Source organism: Populus trichocarpa, chromosome 13 (assembly GCF_000002775.5).
Source record: "Populus trichocarpa isolate Nisqually-1 chromosome 13, P.trichocarpa_v4.1, whole genome shotgun sequence".
NCBI classification, from domain to species: Eukaryota; Viridiplantae; Streptophyta; class Magnoliopsida; order Malpighiales; family Salicaceae; genus Populus; species Populus trichocarpa.
Window position 1 is genome coordinate 5,086,800 of NC_037297.2, and position 22,395 is coordinate 5,109,194.

Genomic DNA, 22,395 nt, shown 5'->3' on the forward strand with positions numbered 1-22,395 from the left:
GTTCAGACAAGAAGATAATGGTTGTCACCAAGTCAAGAGGTGGCCACCCACTCAATAATTAGTCATCAAATCAATAATTCCATATTTTATCCTATAAAAGGAGGCATTTGCCATACATTTAAACATCTTGGTGTTCAGATCAAGATCACTCTCTCTCTTTGTATTTTAATGTTCAAGTTTTATTTTATGTTATATTAATCTCTTGTTTATGCTTTTCATTTCATTTCCTTTACTTAGTTAATGTATATCATTAATATGTTTTTATTTTTTTTATTTATGTTTCTCTTCTTCATTATGTTTAGCTAAGTTAATTTTGTCAAGGTGAAAAAGGGTACACTAATGGTATAAGAATAAATATAAAATAAATTCAACATGGACTTTAATGTTTGATACTAACATGTTTTATATTTGTTATCTTACTCACTCTTAATACCTTGCTTGTTAAATGATTAATTTAGATTTGTGTTGAACAACCCTTGGTACAACAAATACTTGGCACTTTCATAGCCTACTGTATGGTATAACCGACACTTGTCCTATGAAAGGAACTTGATTTGTTGTCAACATAAGTTATCATCATGAATACTTGACCACATTTACAAGTATTGACATTACTCAAATAAGATAATTAATATAATCATGTTAATAATTTATAATCTAATTGGAACCTCCTTTGTGTGTGGTTTCCAGTTGAGTAATAAAAAGAGTTTATACTATACTTATTTGAAGTACCATTAGTGGATCCTTTAACCTTGACAATTGTTTTATCCTTGTTTAGTCCTTACATCAATATCACATCTCAAAAGTTCTCTTCAATTCCTTTTCATTTATTGTTTATAATTTTATATAGTTCACCTCCCTGTGATTCGACCCGGGTTTTGCCGGGTTATTTACTACTTCGACACTCCTGCACTTGGGATAAGACATCAATCTTTTGATCGTATCAATAATATATTGCTGGAATCATTTAAAATGTTTAAAATTGCTGAAGGGGCATTTAAGAAGGGAACAGATTGTGATGTAAATGAAGTTGGAAAGAGAAATACAAGGAACAAAAAAGTTAAGACCTAAAATGGAACATTTGTTAAAACTCATCTCTTAAATGCCTTAAATAGACTTTAAAATCATAAATAATGCCATTGTAAACAGTGTGTGAACAATGAAATCAATTTTAGAGAATACAAATTTAAGAAAGGGCTGTGTTGTTCATTTGAACCATAAAAAGATCAAATATTTAATATTTTTTTAATAAATATTATATGTGGTACCATTCTTTAGAAGGAGAAAGCATGAGTAATAAAGTGGAATTCTTTTCTTTAATGACACCAAGCCATGGTTCCAAGCATGGGTAATAAAGTTTATAATATATATTAAATTTTGTTTTATTTTTAATATTGGTTTAAAAAAATAAATTAAATTTGATTAGTTAATATCTTAGATGGTGTAATAACAAACCAAATCCAACTAGGTTTCAAATCAACCAACCAGATCAATTAAGATTTGATAATTATGGTTGAAATGCTAACAAAGAAATGATATTTTCACTCCATAATTACTACTCGCACCCCCATTAACTATTTTTATTGAAATCTTAAATGACACTGTTGAGTTATAATAATATCAAGTGACATTACCATCATCTAAGCACGTAAGTTTTAACATAATTAGAGTTATCAATGTAAATTTATTTTTTTCTAATAAAAGATATATTTTCATTAAGATAAAATATCACAAATTACAAATTATATTTCAAAAGTACTTATACAAAACCTTAACATGGCAATTACAGTTTCCACCTATAACAAATATTTGACAAAAACTAATATAGACAACCTTTCAAATGACAACTTGTATTTTTTATGGTCGTTAGCTAGAGCTTACTAACCATTCTATATAAGTGCTTTCTAGAGGAACAAGCTACACTAACATATGAATTCATATCTAGTTTTTTACAACACAATTAAGTCACGTGTCACCATAACTCAATCGAAGAACTAGCTGCACTATGAAACCCTATTAGAAGAAGAATCCTAGAAAGATACAATAACCAAACTTTAACAAAAAAAAAAACATGACCTTACGAAGAAAACCTTAATAATAGATACAACCGAACTAAACTGAAATTGTTTTATCATATATATCTAGATATATATTTCTTTGGACTATGAAAAATATCAAATATAGTAACAACTAGATTTGAGATTATTCAATAAAAAGAAAATAAAAAAAAGAACATGAAAGGAGAAGAAAGTAGGGCATCATTGGAAGAAAATCATTAGTGGCAATCATGATTGACTTTTCTTAAAGGTTGTGTTTGTAGAGAGAGAGTACATCAACCAAACTTTGATATTACTTATCAACTAGTCATTGTATCCATGTTTATAATGAAGATTGTAATTTTGTAAAACCTCCTTAAACAATTCAAATTAGTAATTTCAGTTTTATTAAGATTTTTATTCATATATAATCTTGAATATGGTACTTGATTGATTTGACACTTATGATAGTATAGAGTCAATTCTTGCTAAAAAATAACATAAATAACCTTTTGTAAACTAAATATATTTTTGTATTGCCGAATTAACATATACTTCTTCTTCTTCTTCTTTTAGTGTTCTTCTTAAGATAAATGATTAGAAGATTTTTTTTAAAATAAAAATAAAGAGTATCCTTTCCATGAAAGGAATGTGTAAATATAATTGAAAATTTAAAATCAAATTACTTAAAATTAAAACTAATGTTATTTAAAAACTTTATTAATTGTAATTTTATGTATGAAGATTAATACACAATCATTAATGTTTTAAGATTTAAAGCCTATAAAACATAACATATGAATTTGAAGGTGCATTTACTTTTCCATGTTTGAAGTCATTGGCTTGTATCATTATTCAATGTCATCCTTGTCCTTTAAAAGTAATGGCATTTGTTTCTTTTATTCATATTATTTCAATATCCTTAATTTACTAGTATGTGTAAGAATACAAAGTTACAGGCATGACACAATTTAATATGGGATGAGGGTTAGGAACCATGGCTTGGTGTCATTAAAGAAAAGAATTCCACTTTATTACTCATGCTTTCTCCTTCTAAAGAATGGTACCACATATAATATTTATTAAAAAAATATTAAATATTTGATCTTTTTATGGTTCAAATGAACAACACAGCCCTTTCTTAAATTTGTATTCTCTAAAATTGATTTCATTGTTCACACACTGTTTAAAATGGCATTATTTATGATTTTAAAGTCTATTTAAGGCATTTAAGAGATGAGTTTTAACAAATGTTCCATTTTAGGTCTTAACTTTTTTGTTCCTTGTATTTCTCTTTCCAACTTCATTTACATCACAATTTGTTCCCTTCTTAAATGCCCCTTCAGCAATTTTAAACATTTTAAATGATTCCAGCAATATATTATTGATACGATCAAAGAGTTGATGTCTTTTTCCAAGTGTAGGAGTGTCGAAGTAATAAATAACCCGGCAAGACCGGGGTCGAATCATAGGGAGGTTAACTGTATAAATTACAAATAAAGAAATAGATAATAATAGAAAAAGAGTTGAAAAGAGCTTTGAGAAGTGATATGGATGTAAGGATTTAAACAAATATAAAACAATTATTAAGGTTAGAGGATCCACTAATGATATTTCAAATAAGTATAGTATAAACTCTTTTTATTATTCAACTGGAAACCACACACAAAAGAGGTTCCAATCGGATTATAAATTATTAACATGATTACATTAGTTATCTTATTCGAATAATGTTAATACTTGTAAATGTTGTCAGGTATTCATGATGATAACTTATGTTAACAACAAATCAAGTTCCTTTCATAGCACAGGTGTCGGTTATACCATACAATTGAGCTATGAAAGTGCCAAGTATTTGTTGTACCAAGGGTTATACAACATAAATCTAGATTAACCATTTAACAAGCAAAGTATTAAGAGTGAGTAAGATAATAAATACAAAATATATTAGTATCAAACATTAAAGTCCATGTTGAGTTTATACTATACTTATTCTTACACCATTAGTGTAACCGTTTCACCTCGACATAATAAACTTAGCTGAAAGAACATAATTATATAGGTATAGTAAAGGAAATGAAAAGCATAAACAAGAGATTAAGGAAAATATAACATGGAATAAAACTTGAACATTACAAAATACAAAAAAGAAATAAAGAGCATGATCTTGATCTGAAAACCAAGATGCCTAAATGCATGGCATATGCCTCCTTTTATAGGCTAAAATTCGAAACTATTGATTTGATGACTAATTGTTGAGTGGGTAGCCACATATTGACTTGGTGACAATCCTTATCTTCTTATCTGAACAAAACATCATTGCTAACATCAGAATTTGAACAGATAGTCTCCATGAAAGTTCTGGGACATTGTCTCAGCTTTCCAACAAAATAAGAATCGGCGTATTTGGACTTCTAGAACTCTAGATATGGGCTGAACACTGAACAATGTCTGGGCTGCAGGACAGATTTTGACTTCTATGTTGTTGCTACCATTTGAACTCAAAAATGACACTTCTAAATCTTGGACTCTCATAAAAGTTTTAGGCCTATGTCTTAGCTTTCCATACATATAAACCAGACCTAAATCCAAGTTCTACAGCTCCAATTATGATCCAAGAACTAAATGATGTTCCAGTTTGGACTGAACCAACATCTCTTTTCTAAGCTTGGCCCTCTCTTTGTCTTCTCAATTCCAGTAGTTAAACTTATTAATCAATCCTTTAATTTATGTGATAGGCCTGCATTTAAGATGAACATTTACCATAAATTAAAGGTATCTTATATTATTAGACATGTTATTATAAAACATGCTCTAGTTAAGGAGTTATTAATACTTCAAGTGCAAAATGATGATATAAAACCTTGATAAAAATACACTTTTAAGTACTAATCACACCCCCCAACCAGCTTATTACTAATCCCTAGTAATCAAAGTGTTAAAATAGAAAAACAAATTGCAAGTTTCACAAAGCAAGGCATTCATTATTCAACTTCCATTAATCTATTCAAATAAACAAACTCTCATTCAATTTATATGTCTGCTCAATACCTCTTTACCAAGATATTAACAAACCTTTCTTTTATGCTCAATATATCAACACATAGTTATGGGGCTTTACTTGGAAGAAAACAAAATTTTGTTCCAATGTTTAAGGTTAACTTTCTTGGGTTGGGATGATTATCTTTTTTTTTTTTAAGTAATGATTTATAACACAATGTATTTTGAACCCATGTAGCGAGTTTTAGGCTAATGACTCCTAGACCTTAGGGCATTAGGTGTTGAGACACCCTTTCGAGCTTAATAACTTGGGTTGCAGATACTAAAATGTAGATAGTGCAATGTTTGATTCCCTTAAGCTTTCTTCTTACCCCATGTAACAAGCATTGGGCCAATAGCTCCCAAGTCAGTTGACTTTAGGGTATTAGGTGTTAAAACACCCCTTCGGGCTTAATTCCTTAGGTTGCTACGAAACCAAACTTATCTACATTTTTATTTATTTATTTAATTACATTCATTATCATTTTTTTCTATTTTTTTTAGCAAATTATATACTATTCCTTTCCATTAGTTGTTACCTTTAACAAAAGAACATAAATAATGTAATAATCCAATATGCAACCCACAATCATATGTTAAAGTGTGCGTGTGAAAATGAAGGTTTAAGAATACTTGTTAAATAAGTATATGAGCAGAATCAAGTGATAACAATGCGAGAGTTTGCAAATCTAAATATTTCATGAGAAGTATGTGATAGACCTTGTTATGAATATTGCAAATAACCATTGGAAAATGTTTACTAAGATGCGTCTCAAGAGTCAATAAAATTCTCCCTTACTCTGCCATCCTAGTAATAACAGTTTTGTCAAATGGTTTTATTAAAAACAAAAGCAGTTAGTTAGTTAGTTAGTTAGTTTTTTATTTATCAACTACTACCCTCTCCCCCTAACCAAAACGAGACATTATCCTTAATGTCCTAAGGCAGAAAGATAGAATATAGAAGACATCACCTGAAACAACGAACACTGGCAAACCTGAAACACACTTAAACAAATATAAGAAACAACAAAACACAAATATTATGCTATTAATAAAACAAAAAGACACACGTTCTTACAAACAAAGGCTTAAATTGTAGTTGTGATTATGGCTCACATCTTCCCTTGGTTTTACGTCTAAGAATGGCTTCAACACCCTCTATGGGTCGATGATAGGCTTCCCATCTAGTTTTCTTAAAAACTGGCAAACAGGGTCTTTTATAGTCAAATTCTCAAGACTATGCCAAGCATGTTCTTTATGAAAATGGGGTCATATGTCATGAAATGCATAAAGCACATTGCCACTAGGATATGTCCCAAAAGTCAATAAAAGATTATCTAAAGACTCTTTATGTTTTGAAATAAATCCTGACTTTTGACAATTTTCACAAGCTTTGCAGAACACATGTGTGTCTTTGAACATGGTGGGCCAATAAAATCTACATTGTAAGATTTTTGCAGTCGTCTTCTTTGATGAGAAATGATTCTCACAAGCCTCAGAATGACAAAATTTAATTACACTACTTACCTCATTGTCAGGAATGCATTTTCAAAATATTTGAATAAGTAAGGATCATCCAATAAAAGATCTTCACTTCATTCAAAAACTTTCTTTTATCTTGGGTACTCCAATGAGTTGGCAAATAACCTAAAGCAAGAAAATTGACAAAATTAGCAGACCAAGGCATTGGACTAAGAGAAAGTAAGGATTCGTCAGGAAAGTAATCATCAATTGGTGGGATGTCAAATGTCGAATCTATTATTAATTTTGACAAATGATCTGCGACAACATTGTTGGTGCCTTTCTTGTCCTTGATTTCTTCCTAAGAATAAATCATTTGCAATTCTTCAGATTCTTCAAACTCAGTTTTACTCAAGGTAGTTTCAAATTGATGATAAACTAATTCTTCAATAAGATCTACTTCCTATAAATCATTATCATCTCCAGGTTGCTTGCAAATGTTGAAAATATTCATCTTCAATTTCATGTTTCCAAATTATAGCTTCATCAGTCCATTCTTACAATTAATCAATGCATTAGAAGTTGCAAGAAACGGACGTCCTAAAATAATTGGAATTGAATTACATGCTTCAACAGGTTGTGTATCTAATACAATAAAATCCACAAGATAAATGAATTTATCAACTTGTACTAACACATCTTCAACTATTCCTCAAGGCACTTTTACAGATCTTTCAGCAAGTAAGAGAGTTATAGAAGTTGGTTTTAACTCACCTAGATTGAGACTCTAAAAGACTGAATATGGAAGTAAATTCACACTAGCTCCAAGATCAAGTAAAGCTTTTTCAATTTTATGTTCTCTAATAAAGCAAGAAATTATAGAACAACCAGGGTCTTTATATTTCAAAGCATTATTATTTTGAAGAATAACACTTGTTTGGCTAAAAAGGCTTTCTTTTCCACATTCAGTTTTCTCTTCACAGTGCACAAGTCTTTCAAAAATTTAGCATAAGAAGGTACCTGTTTAATAGCATCCAACAAAGGTATATTGATCATTATCTGTTTGAAAGTTTCAAAGATTTCAGAGTTGTAATTGACTTTCCTTTGTTTGGTCATGACATGAGGAAATGGAAATGTTGGCGGGGAATCAGTCTTTTATTTACAATGTTCAGGTTCAACCCCTTCCTTACCCTCAAAGACTAACTCATCTTCTTTCTCACAAGGTTCAAGAATTGGTTTTTCAATAACCTTACCACTGCGGAGAATAATTACTGATTTGACTTGATCCATGTGTTGGCTTCCGGAGCTACTTGCACTTGAATTGTATTGACCTTTGGGATTTTGTTATGGTTGAGATAGAAACTTACCTTTCTCCTGAAAACTGAGAGTAGATGTGAATTTTGCAAGAGTATCTTTCAAATCTGCTATAGTTTGAGCATTTTGAGTGTTGATTGTCTTTTGCTTTTCAATGAATACATGCAATGTTTCCTTAAGATTTCTTCTAGGAGGTGATTTTTTTTTTACATGCCTATAATTTTACATATGTATAAGGATACATATTTTAACACTAATGACCTTTATCAATGTTTTCATAATGTTTGCGTTTCTTAATTACAGGATTTTAAAGACATCTTTCCTGATGAGAATCCTAATAGGTTGCCACATATTAATGGAATTAAGTGCCAGATTGATCTTATACTTGGAGCACTATATCTAATCGTCTAGCCTATTGAAGTAATCATGAGGAGATAAAAAAAAACTTCAAAGGAAAGTGGAATAATTGATGAAAAAAGGGTACATAAGAAAAAAGCATGAGTCCATGTGCAGTTCTAATGTTGTTAGTAGCAAAAAAACAATATGGGACTTGGAGGATATGTGTTGATTGTCATGTTATTAATAATATTTATAGACACCTAATTCCTAGATTTGATGATATGTAAGATGAATTGCATAGGTCTTGTATGTTTTTTTAAAAAAATTGATTTGAAAGGTCGATATCATCAAATAACAATGAAAAAGGGAGATGAATGGAAAAATACCTTTAAAACTAAATATGGTTTGTATGAGTGGTTAGTTATGCATTTTTACTTACTAATGCACCTAATACCTTCATGAGATTAATGAACCATGTTTTGCATAATTTTATTGATAATGTTTTTATGGTTTATTTTGATGATATTTTGATTGATAACAATAATTTAGAGGAGCATATTAAACATTTAAAGAATATATTGGTTGTTTTGTGAAAACAATGTTTATATATTGATCTAAAAAGTTATGACTTTTGCATGAAAAAAAAATTCTTGGATATTTATTTCAAGATAAGAGATTTGTATACCTAATTTTTCTATGCATAAATTTCAAGATAAGGGAAAAATTAATGGGACACTTTAAAGTTACTAAGACTTTAGATGTTTTGTTTAAACACTTTTATTAGCCTAAGATGAAAAGAAATGTGCAAAGAATTGTTTATAGATACATACCTTGTAGACAAGCTATGTCTATAGTTTTACATCATGGTTTATATACTCTATTGCTAGTGCCTAAGAAACCTTGAGTTGATATGACTTTGGATATTATGTTAGGTTTGCCTACACCAAAAAGAGACAGGGATTTTATTTTTGTAGTCGCGGATAGGTTTTCTAAGATGATATATTTCATATTATATCATAAAACCAATGATGCAACTAACTTAGTGACTTTATTCTTTAGAGAGATAGTTCGACTCTATAGAGTACCTAGGAGCATCGTGTCTGACCATGATGTTAAATTTCTTAGCTACTTTTAAAAGGTTTTATAGGGGAAATTAGAAACAAAATTGTTATTTTCTACTATTTATCATCTACAAATGGATGGAAAAATTGAAGTAATTAATATGACCTTAACTATATTATTAAGAATTATCATTCAAAAGAATTTGAAGAATTAAAAAAAATTATCTATCATTTATTGAATTTGCTTATAGTAGGAATGTGTATTCTACTACTAATTATTTTCCTTCTGAAATTATCTATAACTTTAATCCTTTTACTTCTTTGGATTTATTTCATTTACCTATTGATGAAAGGGTTAGTCTTGATGGCAATAGAAAAGCACAAGTACTAGAGGCTCTCATTGAAAAGTAAAGCAACAAATACAAAAATAGAATGAGTAATGTGCATTCAAAGCTAATAAAAAATAAAACAGGGTTATTTTTTTTGCATATGCAAAAAAGAGATATTTTCTTAACAAATGAGATCTAAGTTCATGCCCAGAAGAGATGAATTATTCTAACTCCTTGAAATAATTAATTATAATGCCTATAAAATGGATCTACCAAGTGAGTACGGTGTTATTGCTACTTTCAATGTTTCTAATATCTTTTTATTTGATGTAGGTGATGATTCATGAATGAATCCTTTTTTAGGATAAATAAGATGATACAATCAAGACTATACCAAAAAATCCATTGTAAGTTCCAATTAGATCAATAATAAGATCAAAGGTAAATAAGCTCAAATATACATTCAATGGTCTTATTCAAAATATTTAGGCAAATACGGATTTCAAGGAGGCAACATTAGCAAGTGAAGATTAGATCTTATCTAATTTGATTCATGCACAAGAGGGGGTTAATCCATCTACTTCATGATCTAATTAATTTTAGCAGTTAAAGGCTTATATTTTTTCTAATACACAGTGTAACTCTAATAAGAATATATTTTTTTTATTGTTAGATCAAGCAAAAAATTTTCTTGTTCTATATTATGTTAAAGTTTTAGGGCAATAGGACATCAAAAAGGCATTATGATAAGGTCCATATGCTACTGTGCGAGAATTGTATTAGTTTTCAAGTGCATTTAAGATTCTTATTTATTTATTTATTTAGAACTCTTTTATTATTTTTCAGCATTGTTTAGGATATTTTTACCTACTATAAATTGAGTTATTTAACTTTTTTTTAGTTTTTTTTTTGGGAAAAGACTTTGATTTAAAAAATTATTATTGAGTGTGTAAGGTTTTGATCATTCTTTTTTGCTTATTATTAAACCACTTTGATTTATCAAAGAATTAAACAAGCTCCGTGGTGTCTTATATGCTTTTTGTTCACGTCTCATTATAGGCGTCAGATGAAAGTTCAGTTATTTATAGTCTCGGTATAGGCTATCGTTGTTTCAAGCTCAATCCTAAATCCAATCTTAGCTTTCTTGGAAAGTGTTTTACTTGATTGTGGGTTTTTGTATTTTTATATCCACGAGGATCACATCACCTAAGGTGATGAATCTTCTCTTCATTATTCAAATATCTTGATATAGTTTGCGATGTACTTGATATTTGCTCATTAGTTACCATTGATTAGGACAACATGTAGTTAAGATCAAAGCATAACACTCCTTATATAAGATAGCTTAGTGATCTCAAGTTTAAGGATCACTTACATAGTTGTCACATAAATCTTTCCACAAACATAAGTGATCTCTCCAATGGAATTCTCATGCGAGTTCAAGTATCTCTCTTATACCTTAGCTTATGAGAGCAACCATTTCCTTTCATAAAAGAAGTAATATAATATGTATCAGTATCAACAACTCTAATTAAAGTTCAGTCTTAATAGAACATTGACTAAGAGAACAATGCTTTGACACAATAGAAATCTCATAATTTTAACAACTTTATAATTTCATTTGCAAATCATTTTTGTCCTATGAACTTTATCTTTACTCTAGATTCATTAATCAAAAATTAAATTCATTAATCATATATAAATGAATATTAAAAATAAAAAATTATTAATAGTAAATGTGTTTTACTTGAATAAAATCAACGTTACGTGTAACTAACCGATTGACTACAATGAATATTTACTAACAAGAATGCCTCACCATGATAGAAATTTTGTCCATAGTTTCCATGCAAATTAGAATTATACTAACAAATGATCTAATGACTCCATTTAAAATGCACAAAATGAATATGATGATTGTTCCAAGAAGAAAATGCATTGGTTGTATAAAAAAGCCTTAGTACATATTTGGGTTTTTTTAGTATAGTAATCGAAGATATATTATTAGGATTTCAGGGCCATTAAAGAGATGGAAAACTAGAAAACAAGAAAAAAATTATCGACATGGAAATTAAAAAGAATGAAGCAAAACAAATGAGAATGTTCTAAACAAAACAGTTCTACGTGTGGGTCCATTATAAAATTCCCTCTATACCTTTAAAAAGATCCAAACTTGTATGCATAAAGTTAGATTCAAAAGTCTTTAACCATAGAGCAAAACGGTGGAGAATTAATTCAAAGGTTGAATCCTAATCTGGCAATTGATCCTCAAAGGCTTGACTTTGAAATTTTTCTTTCACAATACCACTCTACTGGGTTAATATCTGACCAATCCTTTCTAACATATACCATTGAATACCTAGCCAATTCAAAAAATTGTTCCATATAATCTTAATACGTCTACAATGTAGAAAAAGATAACAAACCACTTCTGTTTCAACAATATAAAAAGAACAAAGTGTATTTTCGTGACCAAATAATTTTTATATACAAGAAATCTTCTGGTACATAATCTATTTTTAACCAATAGCAAAAAAAAAATATCAATTTTTAATGGGCAATAGTCTTCCACAAGATGGAGAAGAAAGAAAACTCACAAGGATAATATATATTCTCAATGATTATACTTCGTGATTTCATTGAATAACTACCATTTGGCACATTCCGCCAAACTATCATATCAGATTTATGAGGCAATATAAAAACATGATAATCGATTTTATACAGCTAACCAAATGAAACTTTGTATTTTAATTACAAGAAGCTAGTAACCCTCGTTAATTTACAAGAAGCTAGTATGATTATTGATAATGAGAGTTGTACTAATGTTGCTAATACTACACTTGTTAGAAAATTGAATCTAAACTCTATTAAACATGGAAATCCGTATAGACTTGAATGGTTGAATGATTGTGGAGAAGTAAGAGTTACTAAGAAGGTTTTAGTTTCTTTTTCAGAATATATTTCATACTCGATGCCATATAAATAAGAAGGAATATAGTATGATTATTGATAATGAGAGTTGTACTAATGTTGTTAATACTACTCATGTTAGAAAATTAAATCTAAACATTATTAAACATGGAAAGCCTTATAGACTTTAATAGTTGAATGATTGTAGAAAAGTAAAATTTACTAAAAAGGTTTTAGTTTCTTTTTCAGTTGGAACATATAAGGATGATAATTTATGTGATGTTATGCCTATGTATGTGTAACATCCCAGCCCAACTTGCCATATATTGTCCGCTTTGGGCCTTACCGCCCTCACGGTTTTGTTCCTGGTGACGCGAGCCCACTTCTGAGCCTGATTCCCTAAAACGCGTATGACAAGTTAACAACAGCACTACTAATAAGGCCAGCAACCAATCTTCTCACCCGCCAATGTGGGATCTTACAGTATGTTACTCATTTATTATTATGGAGACTTAGGTAATTTGATAGAAAAGTCAAGCATGATGGGTTTAAGAATATATATTATCTTGATAAGGATGGGACATTTTCACTTATACCATTGTCTCCTAAACAAGTGTATGAAGACCAATTGAAATTAGAAAGAGAAAGCAGAGCTGAAGAAAAAGATCAATAATGTGAGGAAAGTGAGAAAGAGTGAAAATAAAGTGAGCCAAGAAAGAAGAATGTTAGATTCAGGAAAAATAAGAATTAATAGGGATTTAGACGAGAGACGAGAGAAAAAAAAAAGAGAGAGAAGAAAGGAATGGTGAACAAAAGTAAAGAAACATGATAATTTTTGCAAAGAGGAGTAAGATTAAGAATGGTTGTTTTTTTACAGGCCTAAAATTTTACTTATATATAAGGATACATATTTTAACACTAATGACCTTTATCAATGTCTTTATAATGTTTGTGTTTCTTTATTACAAGATTGTAAAGACATATTTCCTGATGAGATTCCTAATAGGTTGCCACATATTAAAGGAATTAAGTGTCAAATTGCTCTTGTACTTGGAGCACTATATCTAATCGTCAAGCCTATAGAAGTAATCCTCATAAGATAAAGAAACTTCAAATGAAAGTGGAATAATTGATGACAAAAGGGTACATAAGAGAAAACATGAGTCCATGTGCAGTTCTAGTGTTATTAGTACCAAAACAATATGAGACTTGGAGGATATGTGTTAATTGTCATGTTATTAATAATATTTAAGCAAAGTATAGACACCTAATTCCTAGATTTTATAATATGTAAGATGAATTGCATGGGTCTTGTATATTTTTTAAAATTGATTTGAAAAATGGATATCATCGGAAAACAATGAAAAAGGGAGATGAATGAAAAAAATACCTTTAAAACTAAATATAGTTTGTATGAGTAGTTAGTTATGCTTTTTTTTACTTACTATGCACCTAATACCTTCATGAGATTAATGAACCATGTTTTGCCTAATTTTATTGATAATTTTTTTTATGGTTTATTTTGATGATATTTTGATCGATAACAATAATTTAGATGAGCATATTAAACATTTAAAGAATGTATTGGTTGTTTTGCGAAAATAATATTTATATATTGATTTGAAAAATTATGACTTTTGCATGAAAAAAAATATTTCTTGGATATTTATTTAAAGAAAAGAAATTGTGTATACCTAATTGTTCTATGCTTAAATTTCTAGTTCATAAAGCTCATGGGGGCAAATTAATGGGACACTTTGGAATTGCTAAGACTTTAGATGTTTTGTATAAGCATTTTTATTTGCCTAAGATGAAAAGAGATGTGCAAAGAATTTTTTATAGATGCATAACTTGTAGACAAGCTAAGTCTATAATTTTATCACATGGTTTATATACTCTTTTGCTAGTGCCTAAAAAACCTTGAGTTGATATATATTTGGATTTTATGTTAGGTTTGCCTAGGCCAAAAAAGGGCAGGGATTGTATTTTTGTAGTTGTGGATAGGTTTTCTAAGATGACATATTTCATATTTTATTATAAAACCAATGATGCAACTAACTTATCTAATTTATTTTTTAGAGAGATAGTTCGACTCCATAAGAACCTAAGAGTATTATGTCTGATCATGATGTTAAATTTCTTAACTATTTTTAAAAGGTTTTATGGGGGAAATTAGAAACAAAATTATTATTTTCTACTACTTGCCATCTGCAAATAGAAAGACAAATTAAATTAGTTAATAGGATCTTATAACTATATTATTAAGAACTATCATTCAAAAGAATTTGAAGAAATAAAAAAAATTATCCATCATTTATTGAATTTTCGTATAGTAGGAGTGTGCATTCTACTACTGATTATTTTTCTTTTAAAATTATCTATGGATTTAATCCTTAATTTTACTTCTTTGGATTTATTTTCTTTTTCTATTGATGAAAGGGTTAGTCTTGAAGGCAATAGAAAAACATAGGGACTAAAGGCTCTCTATGAAAATATGAGGCAACAAATACAAAAAAAGAATGAGCAATGTGTATTCAAAGCTAATAAAGAGTAAAAGATGGTAAATTTTTTATGCTTATGCGAAAAGAGAGATTTCCTCAACAAAGGAGATCTAAGTTGATATTAAAACGAGATGGACCATTCTAACTTGTTGAAAGAATTAATTATAATGCCTATAAAATAGATCTACCAAGTAAGTATGATGTTAGTGTTACTTTCAATGTTTCTGACATCTCTTTACTTAATGTAGATGATAATTCTTAAACGAATCCTTTTTAGAATAAATAGGATGATACAGTCAAGACTACACCAAAAAATTTATTGCAAGTTCCAATTGAGTCAATAACAAGATCAAGGGTAAATAAGCTCAAATATGCATTCAATGATCTTATTCATGATATAAAGGCCAGTGTGGATTTCAAGGAGGCAACATCAGCAAATAAAAATTAGATCTTATTCAATTTGATTTATGCACAAGAGGGGTCTGATCCATCAACTTTATGGGCTAATTAATTTTGGCAGTTAGAGGCTTATTTTTTCTAATGCATAGTTTTACTCTAATAAGAATAATGTTTTATCAAACCGTTAGATCGAGTTGAAATTTTTCTTATTCTATATTAGGTTAAAATTTTAGGATAATAGGATATATCAAAAAAGGATCGTGATAAGGTCCATATGCTACCATGCAGGAATTGTATTAGTTTCCTATTGGATTTATGATTCTTTTTCTTTTTTATTTAGAATTCTTTTATTATTTTTTAGCATTGTTGGGGATATTTTTGTCTATTATAAATTGAGTTATTTATCTTTTTTTTAGGTTTTTTTTTTAAGACTTTGATTTCAATAATTATTCTTGTGTGCGTGAGGTTTTGTTCATACTTTTTTTGTTCTTTATTGAATCACTCCCACTTATCAAAGAATTAACCAAACTCCATGGCGTCTTCTATATTTTTTGTCCACATCTCTTTATAGGTGTTGTGTGAAGGTTCGGTTACTTATAAGTCTTGGTGTCTTGGTACAGGTTTACTTATAAGTCTTGGTGTCTTGGTACAGGTTATCGTTGTGTCAAACTCAATTCCAAATCTAATCTTAACTTTCTTGTAAAGTGTCTTACTTGATTGTGGGTTTTTGTATTTTTATGGGATCGCATCATATCTAAGATGATGAATCATCTCTTGACTATTCAAATATCTTGATATAGTTTGTGTTATACCCGATATCTGCTCATTAGTTACCATAAATAATCAAATTTAATTACGGCTAACACATGAAACTTTGTATTTTAATTACAAGAAGCTAGTAACCCTCGGTAATTTACAATCCCATTAATATAGATATAATATCAGGTACAAATAAATACCAGAATTCTTGTAAACGAAGGGGAACGAGGGAACCTCGTCTGGAACAGGAAAAGTAGTCGGTTCCTGCAGTTTTCGTGCAATGCAAACGCAGTAATAGAATATGAATATGAAGTGTTAGAAGTTGTAGACATATATAGATACACGTAAAAAAGTGTTCGATGTGTAAGCCAACCTTATGGCCCCTTTCCTCCCTCTCGTTTAATATAAAAAAGATTAGATCAAGAGACGAGAGTAGAGAACTCAGTGAGCCATGTTTCCTTATACGTCATCGTTAATAAATTATTGCACGGTTCTGGACCGTCTATTTGGACTCTTTCTCTCATCTCTGCATTAAACAATTCTCTAGACTCAACTTTCCATGCATGCCTGCACATGCACTTGCCAAAGCTGGAAAACCCTAGCCAACTTTGCCTGTCGACCTTTCACATTACCATTTTGACCACTCCTTTGAGAGTTTTTTCCCATGCAACCTCGATTTTTAGTTAATACTAATAAAGAGAAAGCGATAATCTAATTATTTGCAAATTACCTTGCAACTCTAAAAGATTTGGGTTCACACATCTTCTTCACTGTTAATATCAACAATATATGAAGAAGGTGGATTTTATTTTTTTGCTTTTTTTTTTGAAATTTTCACCCCTTTTTTTTAATTAAGTTCATCCTTTAATATTTTTTATTTTGAATTTATCTTTATAAATTATTTCGATTTTTTTTCTATAAAATTATCATAATCTCAAACAAATATCACAATATTTAGTTTTTGCTTGGTTTATACTCGATTTTCGAAGAGTTTATTTTTTGTTATTATTTAATTAAATAAAAATAGTTTTAAAAATAATTCAACCCAATGGATTCTATCACTAGAATTGCGGATTTGACCGGTTAAGCCGCAAAGCTCCAATCAATCCAATTATCATCATCTCAATATTAAAAAAAAAGGTCAACTTGAATTTATTTTAAGTTAAAGTTTGTTTTTTTAACAGTAATCCATGTTGCCTTTAAACAACCCCCCATGTTAATTGGTCCCTTCGATCTTTAAAATCAATTTAATCATATTAAGATAACTTCAACAAAATTTAAGGGGTGTTTAGAGTTTGGAAGTAATTGTTTTTCAATGTGTTTTTCACTAAAAAATACATCAAAATAATTTTATTATTATTTTTTTAAAATTATTTTTGACACTAACACATTAAAATCAGATGAAAACATAAAAAAAATTAATTTAAAGCTAAAAAATATAAAATAATTATTTTTTTAAAAAAAATACTTTTTAAATACAAAAACAAACAAGCTCTTAATATTGAATTTTTAGATAAAACTTCAAATTAAAAGATTTTAAAGTTAAACTACTGAGTAAAGCTCGATAAAAATATCAAATATGACCCTTTATTGAACTAGGTCTTACTAAATTATAGATGTGATCATCATCAATGTGTATAATCAATTTAATTTTTGAATTGACTGCTAAAATTATTAATTCTTAAGGATCTTAAATTAAATATATATTTAGACAAACAAGTTTATTATTAACTATTGGAGTAGAATTCAGAATTATAAATACGACATATATGAAGGGGAATATATACAAGTTGATTAAGCAACATGCAAGTGGGGAGCTTTTTCTAGGATTTGAATTTTTACCCATATTTTTAATCATTGCATGTTGGTGGCAAAATTGTCAAACAGGATGTTATATCAAATATTGATTATTGATCAAACTCTGACACATTTTACTTGAGCTCTTCACTAATTCATATGTTGTAATGTGATATATTGAACGAACGATGTAATTAATCAAATACCCTGCATCTCTCTCGGTAACACACACTTGCTTAATCAATTAATTAGTTCATAATTAGCTTCTAAATTCTTGTTACTAACATGACTCAGGAGTAATCTTTGACTAGTGTTTCTGTGTGTGTATATTTGAATAAACTAAGCAGGCCAGGTGTTGGGAGGTTGACTTGCAAGAGCAAGATTAACATAACAATTTATAAATTAGGTAAAGTTGTAAATTCAATCAATGGAGTGCTGTCAAACCAAGGATGATTATGTAAATTCTCAAAGTAATTTTCCTTTCATCCCTATATATAGCTTCACCTCTCTAAGCATTCTACCTTGTGTTTATGCACTTTGTTTTGCTCCTATATTATTAGTATTTTTTTAAGGGGAAAAAAAACTAGTTTTTCTTCATTTCACAGTAATGGAAGATAATCAAGGCCAAGACCCTAATAGTCCAAGCAACCATGCCACCGAAAGAAGCGAACCGGTGAGGTCACGGTGGACTCCAAAGCCAGAGCAAATATTGATACTTGAGTCCATCTTTAACAGTGGAATGGTAAACCCACCAAAGGATGAAACTGTGAGAATAAGGAAACTTCTAGAAAAATTTGGTTCTGTTGGTGATGCAAATGTCTTCTACTGGTTTCAAAACCGACGATCAAGATCTCGCCGCCGGCAACGCCAGATGCAGGCTAGTCTGGTTGCAGGAGAGCAAACAAATAATCAACAGGCACAAGCTAGTGGTGGTGCAATTCAATATAAAGGTTGTAACACTTCTATTGGGTTTGCAAATTCTCCTTCTTTTGTTCAATCCCCGTCTTCTTATCTTGTTGGTTCCTCTTCTTCTTATGGAGTTGTTGATGAAGATCATGGTGGAGAGAGTCTGTATTCTTTCTCTAATCAAATGGCCTTTCAAGAAGTGGAGCAAACCTCTGGTGTAACTTCAATTTTATACCCATCGGAGACTTCTAATTTGCATTACCAAACTGCTGGTGAGTGTAAGGCTGCGTCCCTTTTTCTTTCTTCTTCTTTTTTTTTTTCAATTTCTTATTTTCCCAAAATGGAAGCCACAATTTTGCCCCAAATATTATCTCTATGATCAGAACCCTCATCCTCCGTGAACCTGAGCTAACCCCATATCTCCGAAGTAGCTCTAGCGGCCAATTCCTTTCTTTTCCTTCCATCTTTGTGAAGATGGGTGTGATTTTCTTCAAGAAACATGTACTCCTGTTATCCCCTCAAAAAGTTGTTTAGAAGTGGAAATTTCTTTTGCTACAACCTATTTAGATTTCAATTATGGTTTTTAATTTTTGTTCTTGATCAAGAGCACAAGAGTGCTACGGAATAAACTAGATAGGAGCTTTTAATGATGTGACTGTAGCTGTATGTTTTACTCTGTGAAAGTTTCGTTGTACTTGTCCGTGAAAAACAATGGTCCCCCCTTCCTGATTCACTTACAGTACCTAGAAAAATTCCACATGAAATCTTTAAGTTTTGAGGGCCTCAAAATTATCCAGTGTCCTTTTCAGTTTTTTTTATTATGAAGCACTAAGATCGATTACAAAATTTTGAAATTTCACCGTCTCAGAATTGAGATTAAGGACTTATAGCAGAAATTCAACTTTCTTTCTAAACCCCTCTTGTATTTGGAATGTACATAATGTTATTCCATTTCCCTCTCCCTCCTTCTCAATTCTCAATTCGCTCGATTTTGTTTTCAATTTTAAGATTTGGAAAAAGGGGTAGACAGAAATCAACTATCGTCATGTGCTCAGCTAATTACTAGGAGCAAATGAAAGCTGTTGGTGCATGATGAGCTAGATTTTCTTCTAAAAATACTTTCTCTATGCTGTTGTTCAGGATTCATCACAGTTTTCATCAACGGGATTCCCACAGAAGTTCCAAGGGGGCCACTTGACATAAAAGCAATGTTTGGTCAAGATGTAGTGTTGGTCCATTCTTCTGGAGTGCCAGTACCCACTAATGAATTTGGGTTTCTAATGCAGAGCTTGCATCATGGTGAAAGCTATTTCCTGGTAATCATCTCTGGAGCATAACTATCCACTTGTGTGTTTCAGAGGCTTCCGAAGTCAATTTGAACTTCTGATCATCTTTTTATCCTTCTGATCTTTCTTTCCTGTCTTCTGCTTCCCTCTTCTCCTTCGTCTTTGCCTTTGTAGTGCTTTCTCTAGGTGGAAGCTTGCTGTGGAGTAGTTTTTAGTCTAGTCATTTAATTATTACCACTTTCTCATGTTCAAATTTAGTTAATTCCTCACTTACCATTTCTTGCTTAAGTTAGGCAGGAGAGAATTTTTGGAATTCCATGAAAAACTCTCTCCTCTCTTGGTGGGACGATTTTATTTTTTCTTTAATCAGTTCAAGATTACATAAGATTGATTAGTACTGTTTACAGTTGGCAATTCCAATGAAGTATTAGTTTAAGGTTGCCATTAGGGTTTCTAAGCAAGGTTTAGCAGTCCATTAATGCATTTAAAATTACGTTATGAGAGTCCCTACGCTATCTCTCTCCTATATATTCCTTTTCTTCTTGGATGCTTCATGAAACATACCTCAAAGAACTCATTAAAATACTGGGCTTCTTGCTACAGGTTTCAAGATCAACTTAAATCGGTATTAAAGCTGCGTCAAGAGTGGGAGCTTCCTCTACATGTTGGTTTGCTAAGCGGATGTATTAGGAACAATATTTTACTATGATGGGCGATTGGGAAGGAAAAAAAAAAACGAGAGAGAGAAGAAACTATTAGCATTTGATCATCATGTCTTTATTTGCCTTCTTTTCACTTATTTTTTGTTTTGAACTTTTTTTCTGTTGTTTCACAGGAAGCTTCCAAAACTCAATATAATTACAGAAAACGTGTAGCAGAAAGACATTTTGTCAGCTTTTGTTTGGTCATTAGAAATTAGAAAAAGATGGGCATACCTTCTATGCTTGAAGCAAACAGTACACCTAGCTTATCTATTCCTTTTTCGCAAAAAAAAAAAAAGGAAAGGAAAACTGTCGAAACTAGTCCCAGAGCCCCTTGTGATGTTTAAGACTTTAAGCTACTTCCCATGATTACGGGGCAGAGTTTCGATCCAAAATCACTTCCCTTCAATAATTATTTCAATTCGCCGAGGACTAAAACCTCTTGTCTAAATGCATCTTTAAGGTTATGTAGTTAAAAAACTGTCGCCACTTAACAACTTGAAGCAAATGAGAATGGCTGCTAACAAGCTTTATTCATAGGAAGTACAAGTAAATATATATATTTACAACATAGTTTCTATAATTCAGCACTTCCTATAGTTAATACGCTTAAATGGTAAAAAACCTATACTGTATAATTAGAAAAAGGGGTGACGATTTGGTCAATAATCAAGTAAAGATTTTGGATTCATGCCCTATCATCGTCATCCAATTTATGAATTTCTAGCCTCATTAATTAATTACAATGTGGTTCGTCATTGCCTCAAAGAGTGGTATGAGCTAATTAACACAGTCAGTCTCAAGTTGTGGACCAGTTACGGACGTGTAACTATATATATATATAAAGCATAGTACATATACACAACTTGTTAAAAAACAAAATCGGTCAAGTACCTTAATCCAAGACCAAGCAATATTTAAGATCACTTCCTACAAAAGATATCTCAAAGGCGTCGCCCAACGCATGATTAAGACTTTAAATTCCCAATTAAATGAAATGTGCCATGGGATTTAGGGACGGAGGATGGCTACTCTTTGTATGTATAGAGGTTAAGTTCCATTACAAGGTCTTCCATTGAGCTATAAAAACAAGGATACAAAAGATATGGGAATGTGGAAAGAAAGCGTTATTTAGTCCAATGTCTTATTGACCGATTATGGGAACCTCTATCTTCTCTTAATGGACCTTGGATTCGTGTAGATATTCTAATAATTGCACCTTTCATATACTTGTAACTATCGCGAATACTCTTACTCTCTTTTTTTATTATTCATAATTGAATTTTTATTGAATTTGCATAAAATCATTAAATTAATGGGATTCTGAGTTGTTCAATTGAAAATCATATAGATAATATATAGAAATGGGTTTCCTCTATATATTAAAAGAAAAACTTTTATCAAATTATCATGCTTGAAACATAAATGTAATTGAAATTTTTAGAGAGAGAGAGAAAATTAGCGAATGAGTATGCACAACTGACATAGAAGCCTCTAAAATAACATCTTCTTCAACAATACTTGTATCGAGAAATTAAAATTAGAGTAATCATT

General features: G+C 30.3%; 1 protein-coding gene across 2 annotated transcripts; it reads left to right on the forward strand.

Annotated features, from left to right (window-relative positions):
- The first annotated feature begins 18,457 nt into the window (after positions 1–18,457).
- On the forward strand, positions 18,458–20,953 carry LOC7489706 (WUSCHEL-related homeobox 11). 2 transcript variants are annotated; one of them, XM_024583534.2, is made up of 3 exons: positions 18,459–19,126; positions 19,995–20,170; positions 20,744–20,953. In XM_024583534.2, exons 1-3 carry the CDS (start codon positions 18,556–18,558, stop codon positions 20,759–20,761), a joined length of 765 nt encoding a protein of 254 aa, XP_024439302.1. In that variant the 5' UTR covers positions 18,459–18,555; the 3' UTR covers positions 20,762–20,953. The 2 variants fall into 2 exon arrangements, with proteins under 2 accessions (XP_002319197.1, XP_024439302.1); XM_002319161.3 differs by lacking the exon at positions 20,744–20,953 and having other exon boundaries at positions 18,458–19,126; positions 19,995–20,724.
- The last annotated feature ends 1,442 nt before the right edge of the window (positions 20,954–22,395 follow it).